General features: G+C 40.6%; 1 protein-coding gene across 1 annotated transcript; it reads left to right on the top strand.

Moving 5' to 3' along the window:
- Positions 1 to 10754: 10754 nt before the first annotated feature.
- TMIGD1 (transmembrane and immunoglobulin domain containing 1) lies at positions 10755 to 22669 on the top strand. The gene is made up of 6 exons (XM_024734570.1): positions 10755 to 10882; positions 12518 to 12796; positions 16185 to 16463; positions 21044 to 21147; positions 21961 to 22001; positions 22553 to 22669. Exons 1-6 carry the CDS (start codon positions 10756 to 10758, stop codon positions 22554 to 22556), a joined length of 834 nt encoding a protein of 277 aa, XP_024590338.1. The 5' UTR covers position 10755; the 3' UTR covers positions 22557 to 22669.
- The last annotated feature ends 2353 nt before the right edge of the window (positions 22670 to 25022 follow it).

Here is a 25022-nt window from a genome sequence, read left to right as displayed (position 1 = left end):
ATCCTGACCAGTATTATTGCCTCAGAACTTTCACAATTGGCTACTTTAATCCCTGAGGCACTGAGGACCTCATGATGCAAGGGAGAGAACAATTGTGAATGAGATAGAGAGAGAGAGAGAGAGATCACTGTGTGAGATCACGATGTAATTAGTAGAAAAACAACAAAGATGTCGGTACGACAGAGCAAGGACGACTGCTGACATCCAAGCTGGCCGTAAAGGGGAAAGTGTGCATATATGATCCTCTGTGTGTCTACACATATACAAATACGCAGGGGGATGTGCCTGCAGGTTCTGTGATGTGTCCGTGGGTGGGGTGGGGCAGGAGGGGGAGGGTAGGTTAGGGGTGGGGTGCAAGCAGCAATGTGCTGGTAAAGGTCTAACAGCCCGTCCTGGAGAGGAGAGCCCTGATTTGTAACGGTTGCCAATTTCAATGGTGTAAATGCTCCCAATGAGGCCAATTTCAATGTTCCAAGTTGAAGTCACTGAATGCAGAGTTGAGAAGAAAAGCGCAGAGGCAGCTCTTACTAGTCGGTACTGGCAGTTCCACCACGTTGCTGGCTGCAGGTTTCCAGCACCATATTCTCTTTCAAAAACAGAAGCAACTCCTTACACTCATCTGCTTCTAAATTTGTGGATATTGCTTTAACTGGTATTCCAAAATCCAATCCATAAATCCCAAACAGAATTGTTCATTCAACCCTGGTTGATTATTTAATCCTTTGTAAACTTCATGGCTTATCCCAGCTCACAGGAATTCTGGAACCAGAGTTTTGTTTGTTTGGTTTTTTCCTCTGAAATCTACACAATGGTTGGCAAGACCATTTGTTTATTCAGAAAGCAGCCAACAGGATGCTACAGGCTTGTTAGTTCACCTAAAGATTTGGCAAACTTCTACTGGCCAAGGAAAGCTCTGAGCAGGCAAGAAGGAGCCCCCTCACATCTGGTGCCCTCACAGTTACAATTCTTTGGAAATTAAGTTGCTGTCTGGTTCTTTGGCACATGTATGAATCTCTTCCTCATCCCACAGAAAACTCTGGTTAGTCTCCAGGGACTTTGAAACTCTCCCCCACCTCCTTCCTCCCTGACATCCTGTATCCTGGAGCCACACAGGCTAGATCCAAGCCCTATGGGGCCTAATGTTTATATACTCAGGGGTCTTCTTTAAGGAAAAGAATTACAAATATAATTACAAATATAAAGCTACTGAGGTCAGGGCCTTTAGAATGAGCCTGTGCAAATGAGGGTCTCCAGCTGAAGCATCATTAGCTTCCAGTAAATATGCCCCTGGAGCCAGACTACACTCAGAAGGAAACTGGATGTTTGCCTGGTGTTGGTGAGTGGTGGAATGTCCTGCATTGTTTTTCCTTTTGGTTGAGGAGGAAGCTCCAGACCCCTGCTTCTGTTTAAAAACTCTGCCTTCGAGCCTGACACTGGAAGACATTATCCAATTTCTTCTTAGAAAGCCATTTTATTCTGCATCATTCCTGCTGTATCACATGGCTACTTCCCCACTGCTTGATACAGAATACGCCAGTTATGCCTGTAACAGGCAGAGATCTGCCCCATTGGTCCAAGGAAATATCTTCTCTAACCCCTAGCAAAGTCTAACTTCAGAATCACTGTGAATAAAAAGGGACCTCTAGTGGTCAATCTCAAAGGTCGCATCACTGCGACCTTCTACCTATCCTCTGAAAGGTGTTCTGACCTGTCAACTCTGGGTTGCCAGTCTAAGAAGTGGAGGAAGTAAAATATAGGATAGTTAAGAGGAATTTTGCATTTTGATATAGGTAGGGTGTGGAGGGTAAGATGGCTTCCACTGCATGGCATGTAGAAGATGTAGTGGATGGTTTTCTGTATCCTTGCACTCAAAATCTATTCATCTCCTAGCATGATTGGACCCAGTGCTGTGCCAGGGAATGAAGGGATATAGGGGAAGCAGAAATGTGATTTCAGCCCAAAGTAGTAGATGTGCTGCATTTTGAAAGCTGAACGTAGTACTGTGAAAGAGTATGTTTTATTTTTTTGTTTTATTTTTTAAAAATTTTTTGGCTTCGTTGGGTCTTTGTTGCTGAGCACGCGGGCTTCCTCTAGTTGCGCCGAGCGGGGGCTGCTCTTCGTTGCACTGCAAGGGCTTCTCATTGCGGTGGCTTCTCTTGTTGCGGAGCACGGGCTCTAGGCGCGTGGACTTCAGAAGTTGCAGCACGCAGTCTCAGCAGTAGTGGCTCGCGGGCTTAGTTGCTCCGCGGCATGTGGGCTTCCCCGACCAGGGATCAAACCCATATCCCCTGCAATGGCAGGTGGATTCTTAAACACTGCGCCAGCAGGGAAGTCCCTGAAATAGTATATTTTAATATTTTATTAAAATCTTGACTCTTGGGTGGGATGGGGAGAGTGGGAGGGAGGGAGACGCAAGAGGGAAGACATATGGGAACACATGTATATGTATAGCTGATTCACTTTGTTATAAAGCAGAAACTAACACACCATTGTAAAGCAATTATACCCCAATAAAGATGTTTTAAAAAAAAAAAAAATCTTGACTCTTGAGAAGCTAATTGAAAAAGCAGAGATGACCTCCCCAGAAAAATACCCACACGCACTCGCACACGCACACATGTTTTTGCCTGAAATTCAGGGATTTTACTGACGCTCTAAAATTCATCCCTAGTGGTTCAAGAAGCCAAGTTAAGAAACTCTGAAGTAAGGCATTTGGAAAAGGATACACTGTGGCAGCGAGGAATCCTGAATGGTTTCTAACCCTGTGTCACTTTAGGAACAAGTCGCTTTACCCCTCTGAACTTCACTTCCTCACCTATTAAAAAACAGGAGGATTAGATAGAAGTAGAGTTGCCACATAAAAGACAGAACACCTAGTTAAATCTGAATTTCACATAAATAAAGGGGTTTTTTTAGTATAAGTATATTCCAAATATTGGCTTTGTCATAAATTAACAGATAGTAGGTGCACAGGACATAGTTATACTAAAAAATTATTTGTTACTTATCTGAAATTCACATTTAATGGGTGTCATATTTTTATTTGCTAAATCTGGCAACCCTAGACAGGTGGCCTTTCAGGTCTTGATTTAAGGTCTAGGGTTTTTGGGGATGAAGGAATCCTAATGGAGGATGGGAAGTTAGAGGATCATTAATTACTGTTTACACGCTGGAAATTCTGAAGTTCCATGACCAATTTTAAGCAGTTTAGTTGATACTGTGTTGGATTCTAGATTCTAGATGGAAAGGCACTGGGTCCCTGCATTGCTCAAAGAACCACTCTGTCATTGCAAGGCTGTGACTACCAGATTTCTAATTTTTCTTTTACATTAAAACCCTCAGTTGTATTTCCAGTGACCCGGCCAGATGACCCTGATGGCCTGTGACCCTCCACCCATTTGCTGAGCTGCTGCCTCTGTCACATCAAGCTTGGTGACAGCAGATGTGAAGGCTGCAGCTCAAAGGCCTTTGGGGATGGCACTTGTCAGCAGTCAGCTGTGCTGCCCATCGGGTCTTTCCTCCTCGTTGTCTGTTTCCCTCTCTGTTCTTCATTCCCACACAGCAGGAAGTACTGTGAGGTCCGTGCACCAGCAGAGTCATTTTCCCACGGGGCAGCCCTGTGTACACATTCTCTTCCAGGGCAGAGCACCCAATTTACCTCCAAGTAGGCATCCTCCCCATCTTTCCCCCCCTCCCTCCCTTCCTTTTTTCCTTCCTTCCTTCCCTCCTTCCTTCCTTTCACTACTGTTTCCTGAGTACCCACCATGCACTAGGCACAGTGCTAGGCACTTACCCTGAGCTGAGGGGCTTCTACCTTCACCTGCATCAATACTTAGTCCCATAGTCCATGGTTCGCAAAATGAGACCCCTGAACCACCATGTCAGTCACCTGGGAGTTTGTTAAAGATGAGGTTCCTGATGAAGGAAAGGTGCCCAGAGACGCCACAGGTGCTTCTTGGGCTCACTTAAATCAGATGGCCATGGCTGCCAGTTCTTGGAACTCTTCCTCTGCCCAGAAGTACATGGGCCTGATGTGGAGCAGACTGTTTCTACTCTCAGGAATTTCCACATTTGAGGCTGCCTGTCTTCTGTCCCTCTGGGCCTGAGCCACTTGTGGAGGACGTGGAGTATTGGACTCTGTTAATACTCCAACCAGCCAAACTACTTAGGCTTAATGGTTAACTACTGGGCTTAACTACTTATGGCAAAATGGTTTCCTCTCTCTGTCAGTCCTAGGAAAGAGGAATGTTCCAGGGACAACTTATATGTTCTTGGACAAAGCACGTCACTTCTTTGACTCTCCAGAAGGGGCACCATGATAACGTTTTTAATCTGAAAATGCACTCTAACCGGCTCCTAATCATTGTTAACCCTCTAGAAACGTAAGACACTTGAAGACCAGGAGCTTTGTTTTGCTCATCTTTGTATCTCCCAGGGTACCAACCTAATGTTGTGGAGTTAAGGGAGCACCATTCGTTTATAGACATTATCCATTGTATAGTTATTAAAACAGTTCTCCACAGATGGCAGGAGAGTGACTTGAAAAGCCAAGTCTTACTAATTCATGACAAAGCTACCATCTTGGTTTGGATGGGACTGGCAACCCCATTGCTTAGAGTATTCAGCACATAGCAGACACTCAATAAATATTAAATACTTTTCCTCAACATTTTATTTATGAAAATTTCAAACATACAGAAGAGTTGAAAGAATAGTACAATGAATATCTATAGACCACTACCTAACTCTAGATTCAGTAAATGTTAACATTTTGCTGTATTTGCTTTGTGAGTGTGTTTATTTATTTTTGCTGAATCATTTGAAAGTTAGTTGCAATCACTGTGACACATAAATATTTCAGTAGGCATCTCTTAAGAATGAGGACATTCTCCTATATAACAATAATACCATTATTACACGTAAGAGTAATTAACCGTTATTTCCTAACCACCTAATACCCACTTGTAGAAGTTGATGTTGGTGCCCTACTCACATCCCCTTGGCCTGCCTAGAGGTCACCCACAAACAATTCCCTTATAGCCAATGACTTCCTGAGGGTCTGCCTGGACATTCACAGCCAGACCAAGAGAGTGCACTCTGCCTTCACAGGGTGGGCTGGAAGTGCTGGGGAGTCAACACCCCAAAAGTGCCCCTTAACCAATGATGGAGGAAAGTTGGTAGATAGATACTCAAGCTTCCTTCCCCTGCATGAGTTGATTCTGAGGTGTGTTCCACAGAGCTTGTCAAAGGGTCCACAGCAACAGTTGCCCATAGTAACCTGTTCATTAACACATCCTTTATTAGTTTTCCTTCCTTCCCTATCTCACTACCTTACTGTGCTTCCTGAGATCACCTTTAAATAAACTACTTGCATGCAAAGTTTTATCTTCAGGTCTGCTTTGGAGGGACCCAGAACCAAGACATCAATCCTCTGCTAAGTTCATTTTAAAATGAGAACAAGGGCTTCCCTGGTGGCACAGTGGTTAAGAATCCACCTGCCAATGCAGGGGACAAATCCTGGTCTGAGAAGATACCACATGCCTGGTCTGGGAAGATACCACATGCCGTGGAGCAACTAAGCCCGTGAGCCACAACTACTGAGCCCGTGTGCCACAACTGCTAAAGCCCGTGCGCCTAGAGCCTATGCTGTGCAACCAGAGAAGCCACCGCAATGAGAAGCCCGCACACCGCAACGAAGAGTAGCCCCCACTCGCTGCAACTAGAGAAAGCCCGTGCACAGCAACGAAGACCCAACACAGCCAAAAATAAATAAATAAAAGTAAAAATCTTTAAAATGATAGCAAAACACAGTGCCCTTAGATCCATAAGAAGCAAACTCAAAACCTGCTTAGATGGTGCTTGCAACCCAGTCAACAGGAAATGCTTAGTTATGATTCTTATTGGAAGAATGCTATAGTGAGGCTGTGTTTATTTATTATGCCCTGCCCAGCCTATATTAATAATAATAATAGTTAATGCTTAATAAGAGCTTACTGTGTGGCTGCTTCACATGCTTTATTTCATTTAATCCTCAAGTGACCTTGTAGGGAGGGCACTATTATTATTCCCATTGTATTGATGAAGAACCTGAGGACCCTAGAAGTAAAAAGCTTTATGAACTCATACAGCTAGCAAGCAGCAGATCTCTGGTGTTCTTAACCAATGTATTAAAATGTACAGATGACCATAAATATTTTTTTATTTATTCTTGTATGAATGGAAACAACAGTACTTGCCAGATAAAATTCATGTTGCAACAACACCATAAACACGTATTTTTAAAAATTTCTTTTATCGAAGTGTAGTTGACTTACAATTTGTGTTAATTTCTGCTGTACAGCAAAGTGATTCAGTTATACATATATATACATTCTTTTTCATATTCTTTTCCATTATGGTTTATCACAGGATATTGTACATAGCTCCCTGTGCTATACAGTAGGACCGTGTTGTTTACCCATTCTATATATAATTACATCTACTAACCCCAAACTCCCAGTCCATCTCTCTGCCTCTCTCCTCCCACTTGGCAACCACAGTCGCTTCTCTATGTCTGTGAGTTTGTTTCTGTTTCGTAGATAAGTTCATTTGTGTCATATTTTAGATTCCATATATAAGTGATATCATAAACATATGTATTTTAAACCAATTAAAAATGTTATCTTCATTATTCAACATAGTTTTGGAAGTCCTAGCCATGGCAATCAGAGAAGAAAAAGAAATAAAAGGAATACAAATTGGAAAAGAAGTAAAACTGTCACTGTTTGCAGATGACATGATACTATACATAGAGAATCCTAAAGACGCCACCAGAAAACTACTAGAGCTAATCAATGAATTTGGTAAAGCAGCAGGATATAAAATTAATGCACAGAAATCTCTGGCATTCCTATACACTAATGATGAAAAATCTCAAAAAGAAATTAAGGAAACACTCCCATTTACCATTGTAACAAAAAGAATAAAATACCTAGGATTAACCTACCTAGGGAGACAAAAGACCCGTATGCAGAAAACTATAATACACTGATGAAAGAAATTAAAGATGATACCAACAGATGGAGAGATATACCATGTTCTTGGATTGGAATAATCAATATTGTGAAAATGACTCTACTACCCAAAGCAATTTACAGATTCAATGCAATTCCTATCAAATTACCAATGACATTTTTTACAGAACTAGAACAAAAAATCTTAAAATTTGTATGAAGACATAAAAGACCCCAAATATGGGCTTCCCTGGTGGTGCAGTGGTTGAGAGTCTGCCTGCCGATGCAGGGGACACGGGTTCGTGCCCCGGTCTGGGAGGATCCCACATGCCGCGGAGTGGCTGGGCCCATGAGCCATGGCCGCTGAGCCTACGCGTCCAGATCCTGTGCTCCGCAATGGGAGAGGCTGCAACAGTGAGAGGCCTGCGCACCGCAAAAAAATAAAAAAATAAAAAAACTACAATGAGGTATCGCCTCACACCAGTTAGAATGGGCATCATCAGAAAATCTACAAACAACAAATGCTGGAGAGGGTGTGGAGAAAAGGAAACCCTCGAACTGTTGGTAGGAATGTAAACTGATACAGCCACTATGGAGAACAGTATGGAGGTTCCTTAAAAAACTACAAATAGAATTACCATATGACCCAGCAATCCCACTACTGGGCATATACTCAGAGAAAACCACAATTCAAAAAGACACATGCACCCCAATATTCATTACAGTACTACTTACAATAGCCAGGTCATGGAAGCAACCTAAATGCCCATCGACAGACGAATGGATAAAGAAGATGTTGTACATATATACAATGGAATATTACTCAGCCATAAAAAGGAGCGAAATTGGGTCATTTGTTGAGACGTGGATGGATCTAGAAACTGTCATACAGAGCGAAGTAAGTCTGAAAGAGAAAAACAAATATTGTATATTAACACATATATGTAGAACCTAGAAAAATGGTACAGATGAACCAGTTTGCAGGGCAGAAATTGAGACACAGATGTAGAGAACAAACATATGGACACCAAGGGGGGAAAGCCGTGGGAGGGTGGGGATGGTGGTGTGCTGAATTGGGATAGTGGGATTGGCATGTATACACTGATGTGTATAAAATTGATGACTAATAAGAACCTGCTGTATAATAAATAAATAAATAAATAAATTAAAATGTTATCTTCAAATTACTAATTCTTGAAAGTGTGAAGCAAGGATTCTCAGTCAGTTGAGAGCCTCAGAGGGATAAAACTTTCCCCTGCCATGCCTGTCTTAGCACAGCTTATATACTACACTTGGGTTGCCAGTGGTAAGTAATATTTTTCCAGCATTATTTAAGTTGTGTGGAATCTTCCAGTGTTTCAGCCACTATGAAAATCAGACTCCCCTCAGACTTGCCCTATCATAATTCTCAGGCTGTCAGCTATCAAGCACAGCCATCTAACTTGAGCATGACAACTGTCAGTGAGGTGTGCTACAATTTTTGCACAAGGTCAGGCTTTCTTGGAACAATTACATCCTTGTTAATACCTGGCCCCACCCAGTAACTTAAGTACACAGAAAAACTTGGATCTTAAGAAGATGCCTTTCCCAATTACTGTCTTCTCTAAGAATCCACAAAGAGAAACAGACTTTGAACCCAATGTACCTTATTTACTTGACCCTACTGTCATAAAGTGTTCAAATTCAAGTATTATAAAGATGGTAACAGGAAAAGGATGTTCCCAGACGGAGGAACGATTGGCCAAGGAAGTCAGCTTTCAGAGCTCAGTGGGTAAGCGGTAAGACTTTGTCTTGTATAGAAAGTAAAGAGTCATGAAAATTAAAAACAAATCAAGTGAGAGAAATTCATTTTGAAAAGTTGTTGTCTTAATGGGGTGGAAGAGAAAGGGAGACAGCAATCATCCTCCTTAATAGGGTAAGGTGAGGTCTGCTAAGAAGCCCACACTCTCACTGTTTACTAAGCATCTACAGTGGATAGTGCCTGAGAAAACTCTTTTAATGACCAAATTCTGAAATCATCACTGTTAACAGTGCTGTATTGGAAATCTTACTGACAAAATTTTTAAATTATAAAAGAATCAATATTATTTCTAATAGCATCTTACTGAAAGATTGATGAAGACATGCCAGCCAGAAAGAGTGAGCCTGGCAGGAATGAAACTTGCTCCTGGCAGGACAGGCCTGGCGTGGGGAGGAGCAGAGCCAGCCCCCAAAAGTCATAGGTATGTTCCAGCTCTTGAAGTTTTATATTTGTGTTAAGAGGACAAAACTCCAAGTTGCTGAGGTCTTTGGAGTGGACAGGGACAGGAAGGGATTAACAGCAGTTTCTTTAAGGAAGATAATGTTTACCTAGGCAGCAGCATGGTGAAGAACATTGCTTTAGGAGTCCTGGGTTAGAATCGTCACCCTGACATTTACGGATCATGTAATTTGACATTTGGTCGAATTATATAATCCCTCAAAACCTTTAGAAATGACCTCAAGAAGCTTGTTAGGGGCTTAACTGAGATTGAAATAATGTATGTAAAGTGTTTAGCACACTGCCTGTTGCTTAGAAAACATTCCATATGTGTTTCTATTGTATTTATAGTGATACTCCTAAAAGGAAGTAATAAGTACATGTTTCTCCCAGATGGAAGCAGGGAATATCTTTGGGAGAGAGATGGCAGCAGGAAAAGCGCAGAAGAAGGGAGAAAAGAGGCCTTTGTTATTTATTCTTTTTAGCCTATACTGGGTCAAGGGGGAAGAGTGTTATGAGGGGTGGAGGGAAGGGGGAAAGCAGAGATTAATGTGGTTTGAAGCTTGAGGCTGGGACTTCACTGGTGGTCCAATGGTAAAGAATCTGCCTTACAATGCAGGGAACGCGGGTTCAGTCCTTGGTCAGGGGACTAAAATCCCACATGCCATGGGGAAACTAAGCTTGCGTGCCACAACTAGAGAGAAGCCCACGCACCACAACAAAGATCCCGTGTGCTGCAACTAAGACCCGACACAGCCAAAAATAAATTAAATAAATAAATAATAAATCTTAAGAAAAAGACTAGAGGCCATGTTCGAATTGAGTCTTTTCTAAGGTACAAACCATTTGAATCTATGTGATTTGGAACAGTTTCAAAAACCCTCTATTAGCAGAGAGCAACTTTATGAAAAATGACCTGAGAGAGGCTTTCAAGACAAGAATTACTTTGTTCAGCAGAGGCTATCTGAGCAGAAAGGAAATTTCACTTATCTTACTGTTAAAATGACATTCTATCAATGTCTCTAGGGAAGACTGGTTTCACCTTCCCCGGGGCTGCTCTGTAGCTACCCTCTGTTTTATGGCCTATTTCCTTGTGGTTTTGTGTTTTGCTGTCTTTTAAAAAACCCTTAATACGGGCTTCCCTGGTGGCGCAGTGCTTGAGAGTCCGCCTGCCGATGCAGGGGACACGGGTTCGTGCCCCGGTCCGGGAAGATCCCACATGCCGCGAAGCGGCTGGGCCCGTGAGCCATGGCTGCTGAGCCTGCGCATCCGGAGCCTGTGCTCTGCAACGGGAGAGGCCGCAACAGTGAGAGGCCCGCGTATCGCAAAAAAAAAAAAAAAAAAAAAAAAAACCAAACCTAATACTAGAAGTACTTTGAACCTAGTAGTCAGAACAAGATTGTTTAATTAAAAACTAGAAATAGTACCATTATAACTGGGATGACTCATCTGGGACTTTATTTTAAATATATAATAGACAAGAGGAGGTTCATAAGCTCAGTGTAGACCAAAGTGCAGAACCAAATGCACTCTTTTTCCCCCAGCAGATCAGACTTAAATTCATTAAACATGGCATGGAAGACCAGCAGCCTAATGCAAATGTACAGATTTCTTCTCTTAGTGATTTTATCTCTGCCACATGAGATGACAAGTAAGTTAATACTTTTGGGCTTCTTTTCAAATAAAGAAAATTTCAGATTATAAAATGATTGGGGGCTTTGGGAAAATACAGAATCCAAACTGGAATGATTACACAGTTGGTATGGCTCAGAGTACAGAAGTCAGATAAAATAGTGAAAAATTAAGTGGAAAAATATTTTTATGGTTCTGATATTATAAGACAGGGTTGAAGTATTTTATTCTCTCCAGAGCCACAGCCAGAATTTTCCTACATTTTAATGCATTTCATTACTAATCATACCTAAAATAAACCTCTGCTCTTTATCTGAGCATACAACATACACGAAAATCTTTTCTATGTTTGCTCCCCACCCCAACCTGGAAATACCTTTTTCCTTCTTGATTCAAAAAGTGATAAGCAGTCACTGTAATATAAGTTAGGAAATATATAAAAGAATAAAGAAAAGTAAAAATCTCCCCAAATCCCATCATCAAGAGATAACCACTCAACGTTTTGATGTATATTCTTCCAGGTTTTAAAAAAATGCTAGGCAGCAATCACCAGTAGTTCATGCTTTTTAAAGGAAAAGTTAACGCATTTACAGAATATATTAACAAATGATACACAGGGGGAAGTTTGTGGCAGCTAAAGTCATTTTTTAGCTTTGTTACTTGCTTCTAAATGAGGAAAGTACAAACTGAAATTTAGGTATGTTACAATGGATTTCTAAAAATCAGAGGTAAAAATTAACTGCTATATATCCTGATCATCCACCCCACAACAACAGCTTTACCACACAAACCACAGATGTTTAAACATCTTATTTTACTACACTGTCAGTATAATAGTGAAACATCAGATATACAAAACCAAATTTGTCTGTAATCCCATCATCTAATCAAAAATGTTTTCAAAGTAGCTTTTGCCCATATGCATATTCAATTTTGATATATTTATAGGAATTGTTAGAGATGTACTTTACATTCTGCCTATTCACCTAATATTATGTCTTAAATATTTTTCCATTTTGCTCTTTCTTTCTCCTTTGTATTTCCCCACTCCCATCCCCTTACTATGCTATTTCCAAGCACTTGAAATAAACAATTTAGATCTGGTAACTATTTCTCCACTGTTTTCTCTATTTTTATCCATCCTAGTCAATATATAGATAGGATTTTCCCAAGACTTGTCCATATATATATATATGTATACATATATATATATGTGTATATGTGTGTGCATGTGTGTGTGTGTGTATAAATGGGGTAATTCCATACATATTGTTTTCTAACCCAGTGGTTCTCAAACTTCTCTGCATACTAGAATCACCTGGGAGCTTTTTTAAAACCCCAGTGCCCAGGTTACACTAATATTAATTAGTCAGAACGTCTGGGGGTGGGAGCCAGGCATCAGTACGTTTTTGAAGATCCCCAGATGATTCCAATGTGCAGCAAAATTTGGTAACCATCATTTTTTAACCTTTTCCTCTTTTAAATTAATAATCCTTTTTCGATCTTTTCCTTGTAAAATCGCATAGCTCAATATGACTATTTTTAATCACTGCAGAGCATTTCATTGTACCGATGTAACATATTTAACCAATTCTCTAATTATGGTCATTTCGATTGTTCACTCTATCTTAATAGTTTCTTCCTGCACTCCCAGGTTCTGTTTTAACTGTGAATGGTAAAACTGAAAACTATATTCTGGACACTGTGCCTGGCCTCGAAGAATCTCTGAACTGTGCTGTTCAAAACCATACCAGAGAAGAAGAACTTCTCTGGTACCGCGAAGATGGGAGAGTGGATTTGAAATCTGGAAACAAAATCAACTCAAGCTCTGTCTGTGTCACTTCCATCAGTGAAAATGACAACGGCATCACCTTTACCTGCAAGCTGAGGAGGAATCAGTCGACGTCCATCTCAGTGGTGCTGAATGTCATTTGTGAGTGAGGGGAAAGAAACTGCTAGTTAGTCTGTGTTGTCTGTACTACACTAAGTGGTAGATGAAATCTGGGTCTAAAGAGTATGTGTATTTTAACATTTGCTTGATACTGCCCAATTGCCCTATTTATGATCCCACAACCTTGCATGAGGGTGCCTGTTTCCCACACCCTCATGAGCCTGAGTATCCTCAAGCTCTAAGAATCTGTCAGCCTGACTTGAAATTTTATTTTCATTTTCTAAATCAGGAATGAGGGTGTTCACCTTTTCGTAAATGCATTAGCTTTTCACGGTTCTTGCCTGCAAAATGCTTGCTCATGTCCTTTACCCATTTTTCTATTAGGTTATTTGCCTTTTTCTTATTGATTTGTATAAGCGCTTTGTACATTAAGGAAATTAGCCTTTTGTCATTTTGAATGATAAGTATTTCGTCTATTTATTTTTGACATTTTAAAATAGTTCTTTTTTTTGCCATATTGACATTTTAAATGTTTGTGTATTTAAAATTACCCATCTTTTCGTTCTTAAACGTTTTTCTAGCTTTCGTGTTCTACTTAGAAAGATATTCATTGGGAATCTTTTAACATCACCTTAAACCCTCAAAGGTGAAGCTCTTTGATATTTGGGTTCCAGGTACTGGTAAGCCATTGGTGGAACTATCTGAGGTTAGTCGTCCTTCGAATGAGTCTACGGAGGTGATCACGTAGGTGGTTTGGGTGGAAGACTGGTTCTACGTGAGGGGGGTGTGGATAGTGTGGTGAGCGCTGATGTGAGTAAGGGTGATAATATGGTGTGGTCTGGTAGAAAGAGCTCTGGACTTGGAACCTAGTAATAAAATGTCAAAGCCATTTGATCCCATGAGCTCAGCAAACTTTTCTGTGAAAAATTGATGCCATTGTTCCTGAGATAAAAGGGTGGGAAAAATGGCAAGGAATCCAGTACTGGAATCTGCTGGCATCCTGCAGCTTGGGCTTCCAGAGTAAATCATTTACATGTTTCTGGGCAAAGGAGCTTTGCTTTTTATTTCCTATGAATTGATAAAATGTGATTTTTAACAAGCTATCTCTTGGCAACTTTGTTAGAATCCAAGACTATCAGCATACCTTGGAGCTTTTGTAATCCTTATAAAATGACAGACAAGGAAACTGAGGCCCAGAATGAAGGCCCTAATTATCACATCTGGAGCTGAGAACAGAAAACAAATCCCCAGGCTCCCAATCTAGTGCTCTTCCCACTGTAACCTTCTTAAGAGAGATGCAGTAGAAATGCCGATAACATGATTCAGTGGCTTAAAAAAATGATTTTCAGTTTCCCAGCCTGATTCCACATTTAATATTATCATCGTTGCACATCTATAGAAAAAAACCAATTGGTCAGTGATTCATAGTGACAATAATTGACACAAACTCATCAATCAATAAATCAAGATAAGGTTATAAAGTGACAAGGATATGTACAATCTTGAGTATTACGGATTATTGTTATAAATGGCAGACCAAGAACTCAATGGAAACTTGATAATACACTATTTGAGGAGGGTGTGCAGAAACTTCTTTTATAACGTTGTTGCTGAAAGTATAAATTGAGACCACCTCTTTCGCAATATCTATCAAAATTTAAAGTGTACCTACCCTATGACCCAGCGTTTCTGCTTTGAGATGTTAACCTTAGAGAAATACGTGCACATATGCATAAAGAGACATATACCAGAATGTTTTTTGACTTTTCCTTTGATTTTATTTAAATATTTGCTAAACATCTGGTCACATTTTCCTCCTTGCTTTTGCTTTTAGTCTTTAGATTATAGTCACTACACAGGGTTCTGTCCTGAGCCCATACTTTTTTTTACAAGGATGTTTACTGAAGCACTGTTTAGCATTTTTAAATGAAAATAACCTGATGCCCATCAAAATAAAATAATTAAAAAGTCAGATATTATACTATAGCACTCTAAAAGCAATGAGCTGGAATTCTGTGGTTCAACATGAATATATCTCAAAGTGTGCAATTGTCGAGAGAGTGAAGTCTTTTATGTAAACACTTCTCACCCTCCTAGAACAATACAATATATTTCCTGTGGGAATATCATATGTATTTTAAAAATACTATTAAAAAAAAAAGATCTGCAAGTATTTACATCAAACTCATAGCACTGGGTGTCTCTGGGGAGTCAGGAAATGACCAGGATGGAGTCAAGGAGGACCTTAACTTTATCTGCAAGGTACTAATACTTTTAAAAGGGAATGCTCATGTAGAGCCGATATGCTTAAAAATTAATTTTAAATAGTTAAATAAAAAGGAACAGGGCTTCCCTGGTGGCGCAGTGGTTGGGAGTCCGCCTGCCGATGCAGGGGACGCGGGTTCGTGCCCCGGTCCGGGAGGATCCCACGTGCCGCGGAGCGGCTGGGCCCGTGAGCTATGGCTGCTGAGCCTGCGCGTCCGGAGCCTGTGCTCCGCAGCGGGAGAGGCCACAACAGTGAGAGGCCCGCGTACCACCAAAAAAAAAAAAAAAAAAAAAAAAAGGAACAACTATCTGAATACCATATAACATTCTTGTTGGACATGAATACAGAATTCAAACACATTCCAAAGAGCAATAAAATGTCATTTTTCTGAGAGAGCTATTAATAGCACAGCCTACTCAGGGTCTAATTATTCAGTGTGCAGATTATACAAGCTCCTTTTTTCCCTCCTTCTCTGCGTCTATCTCTTTCCTACTGCCCACTTTTCATGCATTTTATTACTCTTCTGTACCTTGGCCAAAAAAATGCAAGAAGCATGGAGAAGAGGGGAGAGTCAGTTCAGCCATTTCTCCCCCTAGATGTTGGAAAGCCCTGGTGGTATTAAGGGTTGGAATCATTTGGTGAAGATAAATGTGTTTGACAATCTATGGGTCTACAGATGTCCTTATCATGACGGGAATAAGAAGTTGCTCACACAGAAGGCTGAGAGGGACTCAAGGTTATGCTCACCTTCCACGGATGCCAGAGTTGCCACGATTGGAGTGCCTTCTGACAGAAGGACATTATTTCTAGAAGATCATTGAGGAAATGCAAATATGCATTGGTAAATCTCTGGCCAGGACAAGTATGGTTATTGTTCCGTGTGTTACAAATTGTCTACTTAATACAGATTCATTATTATATACATTTGTTTCATGGTTTGTCTTCCCCACCACATTAAAAGTGCTATTAAGTTTGAAGCTGGACGTATGTTATTTACCATTGTACCCCTGGTTCCTAGCCCAGTGCTTGCCATACAGTAGGTACTCAATAAATTTTTGTCAAATAAATGAATAACTACATGAGATAGACTGAGGGGACATCTTGAACACTGGCAATAAACTACTGCTTATCTGCTAATTAAACTTAAATGCTTGCGTCTTGCAGTTCCTCCTCTCCTAAGTGGAAACGACTTCCAAACAGCTGAGGAAGGCAGTGATGTGAAGTTGGTTTGCAATGTGAAATCCAACCCCCAGGCTCAAATGATGTGGCACAAAAACAGTGGCTTCTTGAATTTAGAGAAAAACCATCACCAAATCCAACAGACAAGTGAGTATCTTCAACTGTCAATCACCAAAGTCAAGAAATCTGACAATGGAACCTACAGCTGTATTGCAAATTCACTTATAGAAACGAAGACCAAGGACTTTCACCTTATTGTCAAAGGTAACTCTATTGTTTATTTACTGAAATATAGTTGATTTACCATATTATGTTAGTTTCAGGTGTACAGCATAGTGATTTAATATTTTTATAGATTATACTCCCTTTCACATTATTACAAAACAATGGCTATATTTCCCTGTGTTGTACAATATATCCTTGTTGCTTACACACAGAGTTTGTATCTCATAATCCTATAGCCCTATCTTGCCCCTCCCTCCTTCCCTCTCCTCACTGGTATCCACTAGTTTGTTTTCTATATCTGTGAGTCTGTTTCTGTTTTGTTTTATACATTCATTTATTTTTTTCCACATATAAGTGATAACATACAGTATTTGTTTTTCTCTGTCAAATCGACAGAGAGCGTAATACTTTTGCGGTCCATCCACAAAGGTAACTCTTTTTTTAAGTAATATCTAGCATAGTACAAAACTCAGAGAGATGCTCAGTAAATATTTTTTGTGACAACTAATGATGATGACAATTATGATTAGTAGCTAGGATTTTCTTTGGAGAATTATCTCGATCCAAGGAATTCTAGTTGTTTCTTTTAGGGGAATTATTCCCATTCCATATAGGATACTGCTTTTTGAGCAAAGGTCCTTTTCTAGAATCAAGTAGTAGAAGACAGTTCTGGTTGGCTTTTATGGAGGAGTATTTCCATGAATTTTCCTAGGCAACAAGGTTTGTAGGAACTGGACTTTTCTTTTTTTATTTGCCTGCGTTGGGTCTTCATTGCTGCGCACGGGCTTTCTCTAGTTGCGGCAAGCGGGGGCTACTCTTCGTTGCGGTGCGTGGGCTTCTCATTGCGGTGGCTTCTCTTGTGGAGCACAGGCCCTAGGCGCGCAGGCTTCAGTAGTTGTGGCACGCAGACTCAGTAGTTGTGGCTTGCAGGCTCTAGAGTGCAGGCTCGGGAGTCGTGGCGCACGGGCTTAGTTGCTCCTCGGCATGTGGGATCTTCCCGGACTAGGGTTGGAACCCATGTTCCCTGCATGGGCAGGCGGATTCTTAACCACTGCGCCACCAGGGAAATCCAGAACTGGACTTTTGAGTTAACAGCTTAGTGACAAACGGAAGAGAAGTCATAAACACATAGAGGAAAAATATACTGACTAGATAAGAAAATAGATCTATAACATCACTCCTAACTCTGAAATTGTAACCTATAGGCTAATCAGAAAAGTGAGCGAGGGAGAATGGGGGAAACAGCTTCTTTCTCTTGGCTTCATGCTTCTTCTACCCAGGTTTATGATCTCTGCGATAACAAGGAACAAAAGAAGCTCCACGTGTCCTTCCCTCCTCTTATTTCTCACTCATATAGAAAGAGGAGGGGCAGATGCAGATAATGCTCACGCACACATTTCCTGGTCTGGGGCCAGGATGCTAGAAGCAGCCGAACAAGCCGAGGCTCCCACATCTTGTTAGAACATCACTCGCTTTGTCATTTGCCTCTCTGTGCCACTCATTGCCTTTCTTGCCAGTCCTCAGGAAGCCAATTGAACCCCAGCCAGAAGCGTTGGACATGTGACCATAGGGCTTCTTATTACTGTACCAATAGAGTGGCTGGTGGGTAGAAAGGGCTGCCAGTTGAATGCCCATCACTGTGATTACTGGTGCGTTCAGTAATCTCTCCTGCAGAACAGTGACAGTATGCCCAGGGGCTACTTGCTTTAAAAACCAAACCCACGGGCTTCTCTGGTGGCACAGAGAGTCCGCCTGCCGATGCAGGGGACACGGGTTCGTGCCCCGGTCCGGGAGGATCCCACATGCCGCGGAGCGGCTGGGCCCGTGCGCCATGGCCGCTGAGCCTGCGCGTCCGGAGCCTGTGCTCTGCAACGGGAGAGGCCACGGCAGTGAGAGGTCCGCGTACCACAAAAAAAAAAACAAAAAAAAAACACCCCACCAAACCCACAAACTCTTGGTTAAGAAGGAATCATAATTGCTCTATGTCACATTAAACATACAGCTTGTGTGGCAAGCAGGATGCCAGCTTGGCAAATTAACTTTCATGGGCAGAACCCTGTTTGGGGTTGAGCTCTTCCAAACCAACTGGTTTTTCTCATTTCTTCCTGCGTTATTACTTGCCTGGCTATTGGCTGCCTTAGGAGCATAAGCACTCCGATGCTGGTGCTCAGGCTAAATGCCAGGTTTGCCATGAGCTCTCCCAGCTTCACCGCTCAGTGGGGTAGTTTATAAATGAGGCTGTGCAAAGTGAGAAATGACATCACGGATCTTTTCTTGAGCACAAGATTTTAGCCACGTGTTGAGATTATTTTACCGTAATGAATATGGGCTGGGTTGGGTTGGGGGGAAATACCAGATCTGGTTATAAATAAGAGAGTAAAGGGAAGAGATGCAGTTACACTTTCCAAACTCACTTTCAACAGAAACTTGGAATCCAAAGTGAGCCAGTGGGTCAGGCAGTTTATTTCAGTTTGTTTATGGAGTGAAAGCTGTCACGTGTGGCTTCATTTTATTCAGCTTGGTAAAAATATTCTGATCTCTGACTGAGTTCTGATTTTTTCCCCCAACTGTACCACCTTTGCCTCTCCTTCATTTTGACATCTTTCCTTGGCACTATAAGTTCATGGGGTCCCCAGTAAGATGCCCTTTGGTGTGTCCCAGGGCTGGCTATTACAGAGTCAGGGTTTACAAGAAGTCCCAGGGACTTTCCTGGTGGTCCGGTGCCTAAGACTCTGTGCTGCCAATGCAGGGGGCCCGGGTTCAAACCCTGGTCGGGGAACTAGATCCCACATGCTGCAACTAAATATCCCACATGCCGCAACTAAGACCCAGTGCAGCCAAATAAATAAATATTTAAAAAAAAAAAAAGAAAGAAAGAAATCCCATTGAGAAGAGCTTCTCCAGAGGGTTGGTGTCACCCACACCGTCATGAGAATAATTTTTAGCAACAGCCAAAAGAGAGCAAAAGTAAAGGATGCTTAATCTACTCCCTAAAATTATCCTGAACCGGACATATAATGGAGAAGACAACAGTTAAAAGGTAAATAGTGTGTCATACAATTATGGAGGGATAAACCCCATTTCATAATCTTGAGGCATATAGGGCTTGGGCTTTGAAATTAGACTAATCAAAAGTCTTCTCTTCCCCTTCTCTCTTCCTTCCACCCTTCATATACTATCTCGTAACACTTTGTCCTTTACTATCTCGATCTGCAGTAGTTTTTTTTTTTTTAATGTCAGTCTCTCCCACTAGAATATGAGCTCCTCAGACACAGGAGCCTTCCAGGCCTGTCCTATTTTTTCAGGGCTAAGAACAGCACCTAACACACAGTAGTCATTTAGCAAAAATCTATTGATTTCATTCACTCTACAAACTCAATTATACAATAAATAGCACACTCTTTATTTCCTATAAATTCCAAACATTTTATCTTAGCCATGATTGGAGCTCCTTTCCCTCCTAGGGTGGCATCAGAATCCAGGAGCTTAGACAGAGTCATTTCAATACCTTTGTTGACCTTAGCACTCTTACTTTTGTACGTTTCACCCCATATCTAATATATTAACATGAAGTATTAAGTATACTTTTTGGCTGTAAACATTTGAAAGGGTATTTAAAACTTGCATACATTTTGAATTTTTCTATAAATTATTAATTTGGTTCTTAAGTTTTAAATGTTATTATTATTATTTAACAGTTGGGTGATAGTCGACACAAAGTTACATTTTATAGATGCTTAAACATTTATGCATTTTGATTAACTTTGCCACTTTATTTTCATATTTTGGAGCCAATATTTTTTTTCCAGTCTCAAATATTTTCATAGGCTCTTGGAAAGCTTACAAGCACAGGGACTGCACCTATAGTACAAAATGGCTCTGAGCTTACCTGGTGTTCACAAAACAAGGGAATGGGCTTTCACTTCTAGGTGGCTGGTGTCTTCCTAGCCCAGATTAGAAGTAGACTCTCTGTTCTTCCATATCCTTTAGGGAAAGATGAGAATCTTTGCCAAGATTGGGAAGGCTGATGCTTAGAGTTCTACTTTCCTAGGGGCAGGCACTATGCAATCACCCTGTATAATGTCTTGTCACCTACCTGGGGCACAATCACAGCACAGCTACAAGGGTCCCACTGTTCCTCCCTCCTTGGTCCAGCAGCTTCCTCACCTTTTCTCTTCTTCCTCTTAAAACCTTCCTGCCTCTCTTTCTCCTTCGAGGATACCTCCCAACATCTTTCGGGCTTTTCAAATGGCAGGAAAAAGCACTGATTTCAGCTTGCTTCTGCTTTCTGCATGGCAAAAATTATGGATCAAGCACAAAATGATCTGACTTTGGGGAGTTATTCATATTACAATAAATTATCCTTCCAAAGAGGAATGGATTCAAAGCCTGTCTCTGCTAGTTACTAGTTCTGTGACTTTGGACAAGTAAACTCAAAGCCCCTGGTTCCTCGCCTATAAAAAAGAATGATAATAAAATTCTTCAGGATTGTTTGGAGAATTTAATTAAGAGGAAAAATGTTAAGTGCAAGGCACCGTGGCTGGGACATACTAGAAGTACATAAATTAGAAGCATATAAATGTTAACTTTCTCATTTCCTGTGTTTGCACTTCCAACAGATAAAGCTTCATCTGTACCAATAGAACCCATTATTGCTGCATGTATTGTGGTCTTTCTGACCTTGTTATTTGGACTGATTGCCAGAAGAAAAAGAATGATGAAGGTATCTAAGTATTCTAAGCTAAAAAGTCATCTAAACAAAAGCAGAGAACTGGCTATATAAGTGACTATAGAATTAGGAACCATACTTGAACGATCTGGTCTCTCTCCCATGAGATCTAAAATGGAAGTTGCTTAAGGGAATAAAATTGTACATCTATTATGAGTACAGCTTTACGAAGAATAGAGTAGAAGAATAGAAGTGCATATGGACAAGACCTGAATGAAAATAGCTGTGGTGTTAGAAGTAGGTGCTGATTTTTCTTCCTTTTAAATTTCTCTTTATTGTTGCTATGGTTCCTTTGGTACAATAAATAAATAAACATAGAGGCGCATCTGCTCTGGATTCAGAGATCTGTGTGCAAAAGATGGCACTTACTGCTCACCTCTTGAGTACAGCCACATGCTCTGGCTGTGGGGGGCTGGAGTCTGAATTGTTGGATGGTTAACCTTGTTGGTTAGCATGATGCAGAGGACCTGCATGCATAGGTTAATGCTATGCATTTGACTCCACCAGTTAATCCAGTGCCAAAGGCAGGCAAATGTGGCAGAAAGCCTCTAAGGAAAGGCCAGTGTGGAATTACATTTTCTTAGGTTAAATAAAAGTGATTAATGTGGTCAAAGAAATAAGACCTCGACCAGTGCAGAGGTGGCTGTATTCCCAGCCACCTCTGTATTGGTATGTATTTTTCTACATAGACGATAAACAGACGTTTGGGTTTCCGGTCCCTTGAGCCACCCTGATGCATTCAAAATGTTTATGCGTGGGCCTTAGCAAAACAGGCAAATTCATTGCCCTTGTCCTGTTTGCTTTTAGCTCTGCGTAAAGGATAAAGATCTTCAAAGCAGAACAGCTCTGTAAGTACTCTGGGCTGGGGTCAACGATTTTCCATAAGCAGATGGGTAGCAGTCAGTGGTGTGCATCATAAAGCCCATCCTGGGCAAACTCCTCCTGAGATGGAAGGTGCTAGAAGGTGAAGTGGTTCAGAGGAGAATGGAGGGTGGAGGAGAATCTGCCTCCCCTTTAGAGGAAGACAGGTGAGGCTAGGTTGGAAGGTTGCTTGGAACTGACCACACCTTTGGTCTTGAGCCTACTCTTTCTTTAAGCAATTTCAGGCTAATTCTTGTGCAACTGCCTTTAATTGCCACACAATGTAAATGTCTGAGAGAGCTCACCCTGGGGGAAGCCACTGCTGCATTCTCCTTCACAACCAGGTCAGAAGCCACATTCCTCAACCTAAATACCGCCTTCTCTTTGGAGCTTCCTTTAGACTGTTGGCTCCAGCATACCTGAAGCGGGCAGTGGCTAAAAAGAACAGAGGCATACTTTCCAAGAGTCTGAATTTTGTTTTGATTTTTTTTCTTAGTGTTATGATCACCTTTATAATTAATTTCTTGATTCATTTCAGATGAAAAAGCCAGGATGACATCTAATACGGCAAGAGTTTTGCATCAGGACCTCCTTGGTTTATGTAGTCCCGTCTGTATTTATTGCTATTACTAAGTTCATTCCTGTCAAATTGTCAGAGGTTATGAAGAAGTGTTTCATTAAGCACTTAGAAGTAGTTATTATGACTAATTTAATATACTTGCAAGAACACTTTCAGGAAGAAAGCTGTAAAGATTGAAAGATAAGATTTTTAAAGTCTTCTCCTTGAAGGATATGTTAATTAATTGAAATTTGTCCTGAAAAGATTGGTAACCATTTACATTTAGTGTGTATTCTTCTAGGTAGGAGATTAACAGATATTTGGGTTTCACAAATCAGTACACTACCAAAAAAAACTGGGGGATGGGGGCAACATAGAGGGATCAATTTCTAAAGTTGCCAAGGAAACACATAAGTAATATCAATTATATCTACCTTCACAGTCATTTCAAAAAAAGAAATGTTCTAGGACTAAAAAAGGAAGGATATAATCTCAGAATATAAAGTATTCCTTTAAATGGAAAAAATTCAGTATTATAAAAAACAACCTATGTCCTTATTTTTCTCATCTTATCGTGGTTGACAATCACAAACTTTGTGAGTTTTGTGTGGTGATGAAGATGAAAACGGCAGGGGACAGGGGATAGCATGTTTGTTTCCTAGTATCCTTTGTTCTTTTTGCATAGCCATTTGCATAGATCCAGCGATATTATGAATCAGCCTGTACTCTTCTCATATACCTTAATTTAAAATTGCAGCTCTCTTATTATTTATCGCTGACTTTCCCCACTTCCATTCTTTCTTCATTTTTTTCCCTGTAAGAGTCTCTGCTTCAGTTTCCCACACAGCTGGGGTGGGTTATAGGGAGAGGCAGCCTTGGCCAGAAGCACCCTTGATTGTCTCTGCTGTGCTCTCACTCTATCTTAGAAAAAAAAATTTTTGTCTAATGTTGCAGGAGCTAAATGTGCCACAGTGAAAGAGAAAGAGAGAGAGCTGCTTGCTGTCAGACAGGTGGTTAAAATCCCTTTATTGCCTTAGAAGCAAAGAGAAGAAATGAGCAGAATGTATTAAATCTTAACAGTCTTTTGTTTCTAAGAAGAACAGACACATCCACCTGTTAGGCTCCTCTTTGATTCCTTGGAAACGTCAGCATGAAATGGAGAGAGAGACCATTAAAAACTGTGGTTCACAGATTTCTCTGTCTTCTTGGAGGCCCTAGTAGATTTTGTGGGGAAGCCTTCAGATCATGTCCCTCATTCAGGATTTCTCAAATTAGAATTTGGAAGCCCTGTGAAAATGCTGTAAGGATAAGGTAGGAGGATTGTGAAAATCTGAAAGGTTAGACAATTAAGGAGAACCCTGGAAACGAGAAATTAAAAAACGGTGGGTTGGGATAGTTTAAAGTGGAAGAGGAAACAGAAAAACTTAACATTTTTAATTGGGCTTGGAATAAGGAGATCTGAGTTCCAGTCTTGGCTGTGTTACCTTGGGCAAGTGCTTTTCCCTCTCTTGGGCCTTTGGAAAATAAGGAGGTTGGATTAAGAGGAGGATTAAGATTCATTTTCATTTTAGCTTGAAAATTCTGTGATCCTAAAAAGATTCCCACATAGTTTAATGTCTAAAGGAGTTGGCAAGAAAGACTGAAAATGTAATACCTTTGCCCCGCCTAGCAGAGTTATGAATCAGCTTTGTTCTAAGACATATAAATATCCTTGAGAATTACAGGTCATCAGGAAAGAGTTTCTTCACCCTTGTTAAATACAATGACCTTGTACATTAGCACAGAGAAGGAACCTTAACTAGTTTTAACAGAGCACAGCAATATTATAGTCATTGCCTCATTTTGCCTTACAGTTTTGAAAGAGTCTGTATGTCTATTATTTAAAATTAGAAGTTAGCCTAGAGCCTGTCTTAGAAAGATGTGAAATTCCAGGATTCAAAAGAAACCCCATATGTAAATCAACTATACTTCAATTAAAAAATAATAAAGTTAAAAAAAATAAAGAAACCCCATAACCTTTCCCCAATGTTTTCTCTACCTACTGTGGGGTACGTGGAATTCCAACATTCCCTCATCTGGTTTTGACCCTTTGGACTACAAATACCAGTGGAGAAGTGACAGAAAGATCCAGTTGCTCCCCTCTCAACCTTTTTATCAATAAGGACAACTTTCATAATTATTATTTTTCTCTTTCTTGGGCCCCATATTTTGAAAGAACTGGTCTGTCAAACAAATTTTACTTATTAAATAAGAGTCATCTGTTTTCCCAATTTAAAAAACATTTATCAATAATACCTACTTGCCAGTCTAAGCTTCTTTTATGACAATACAATTACCCACTTGATGTAATTCCATTTAAAAGAAAATAAATCTCGTACTATAGTTAACCTGTGCAGTTTTCTAGAGGTTAACAGTATAATCATTGCAATCAGGCTTTTTGAATCATTGA

Source organism: Neophocaena asiaeorientalis, unplaced genomic scaffold, assembly GCF_003031525.2.
Source record: "Neophocaena asiaeorientalis asiaeorientalis breed wild unplaced genomic scaffold, Neophocaena_asiaeorientalis_V1.1 scaffold129, whole genome shotgun sequence".
Taxonomy (NCBI): domain Eukaryota; kingdom Metazoa; phylum Chordata; class Mammalia; order Artiodactyla; family Phocoenidae; genus Neophocaena; species Neophocaena asiaeorientalis.
This window is presented reverse-complemented; position numbering and strand designations above follow the sequence as displayed.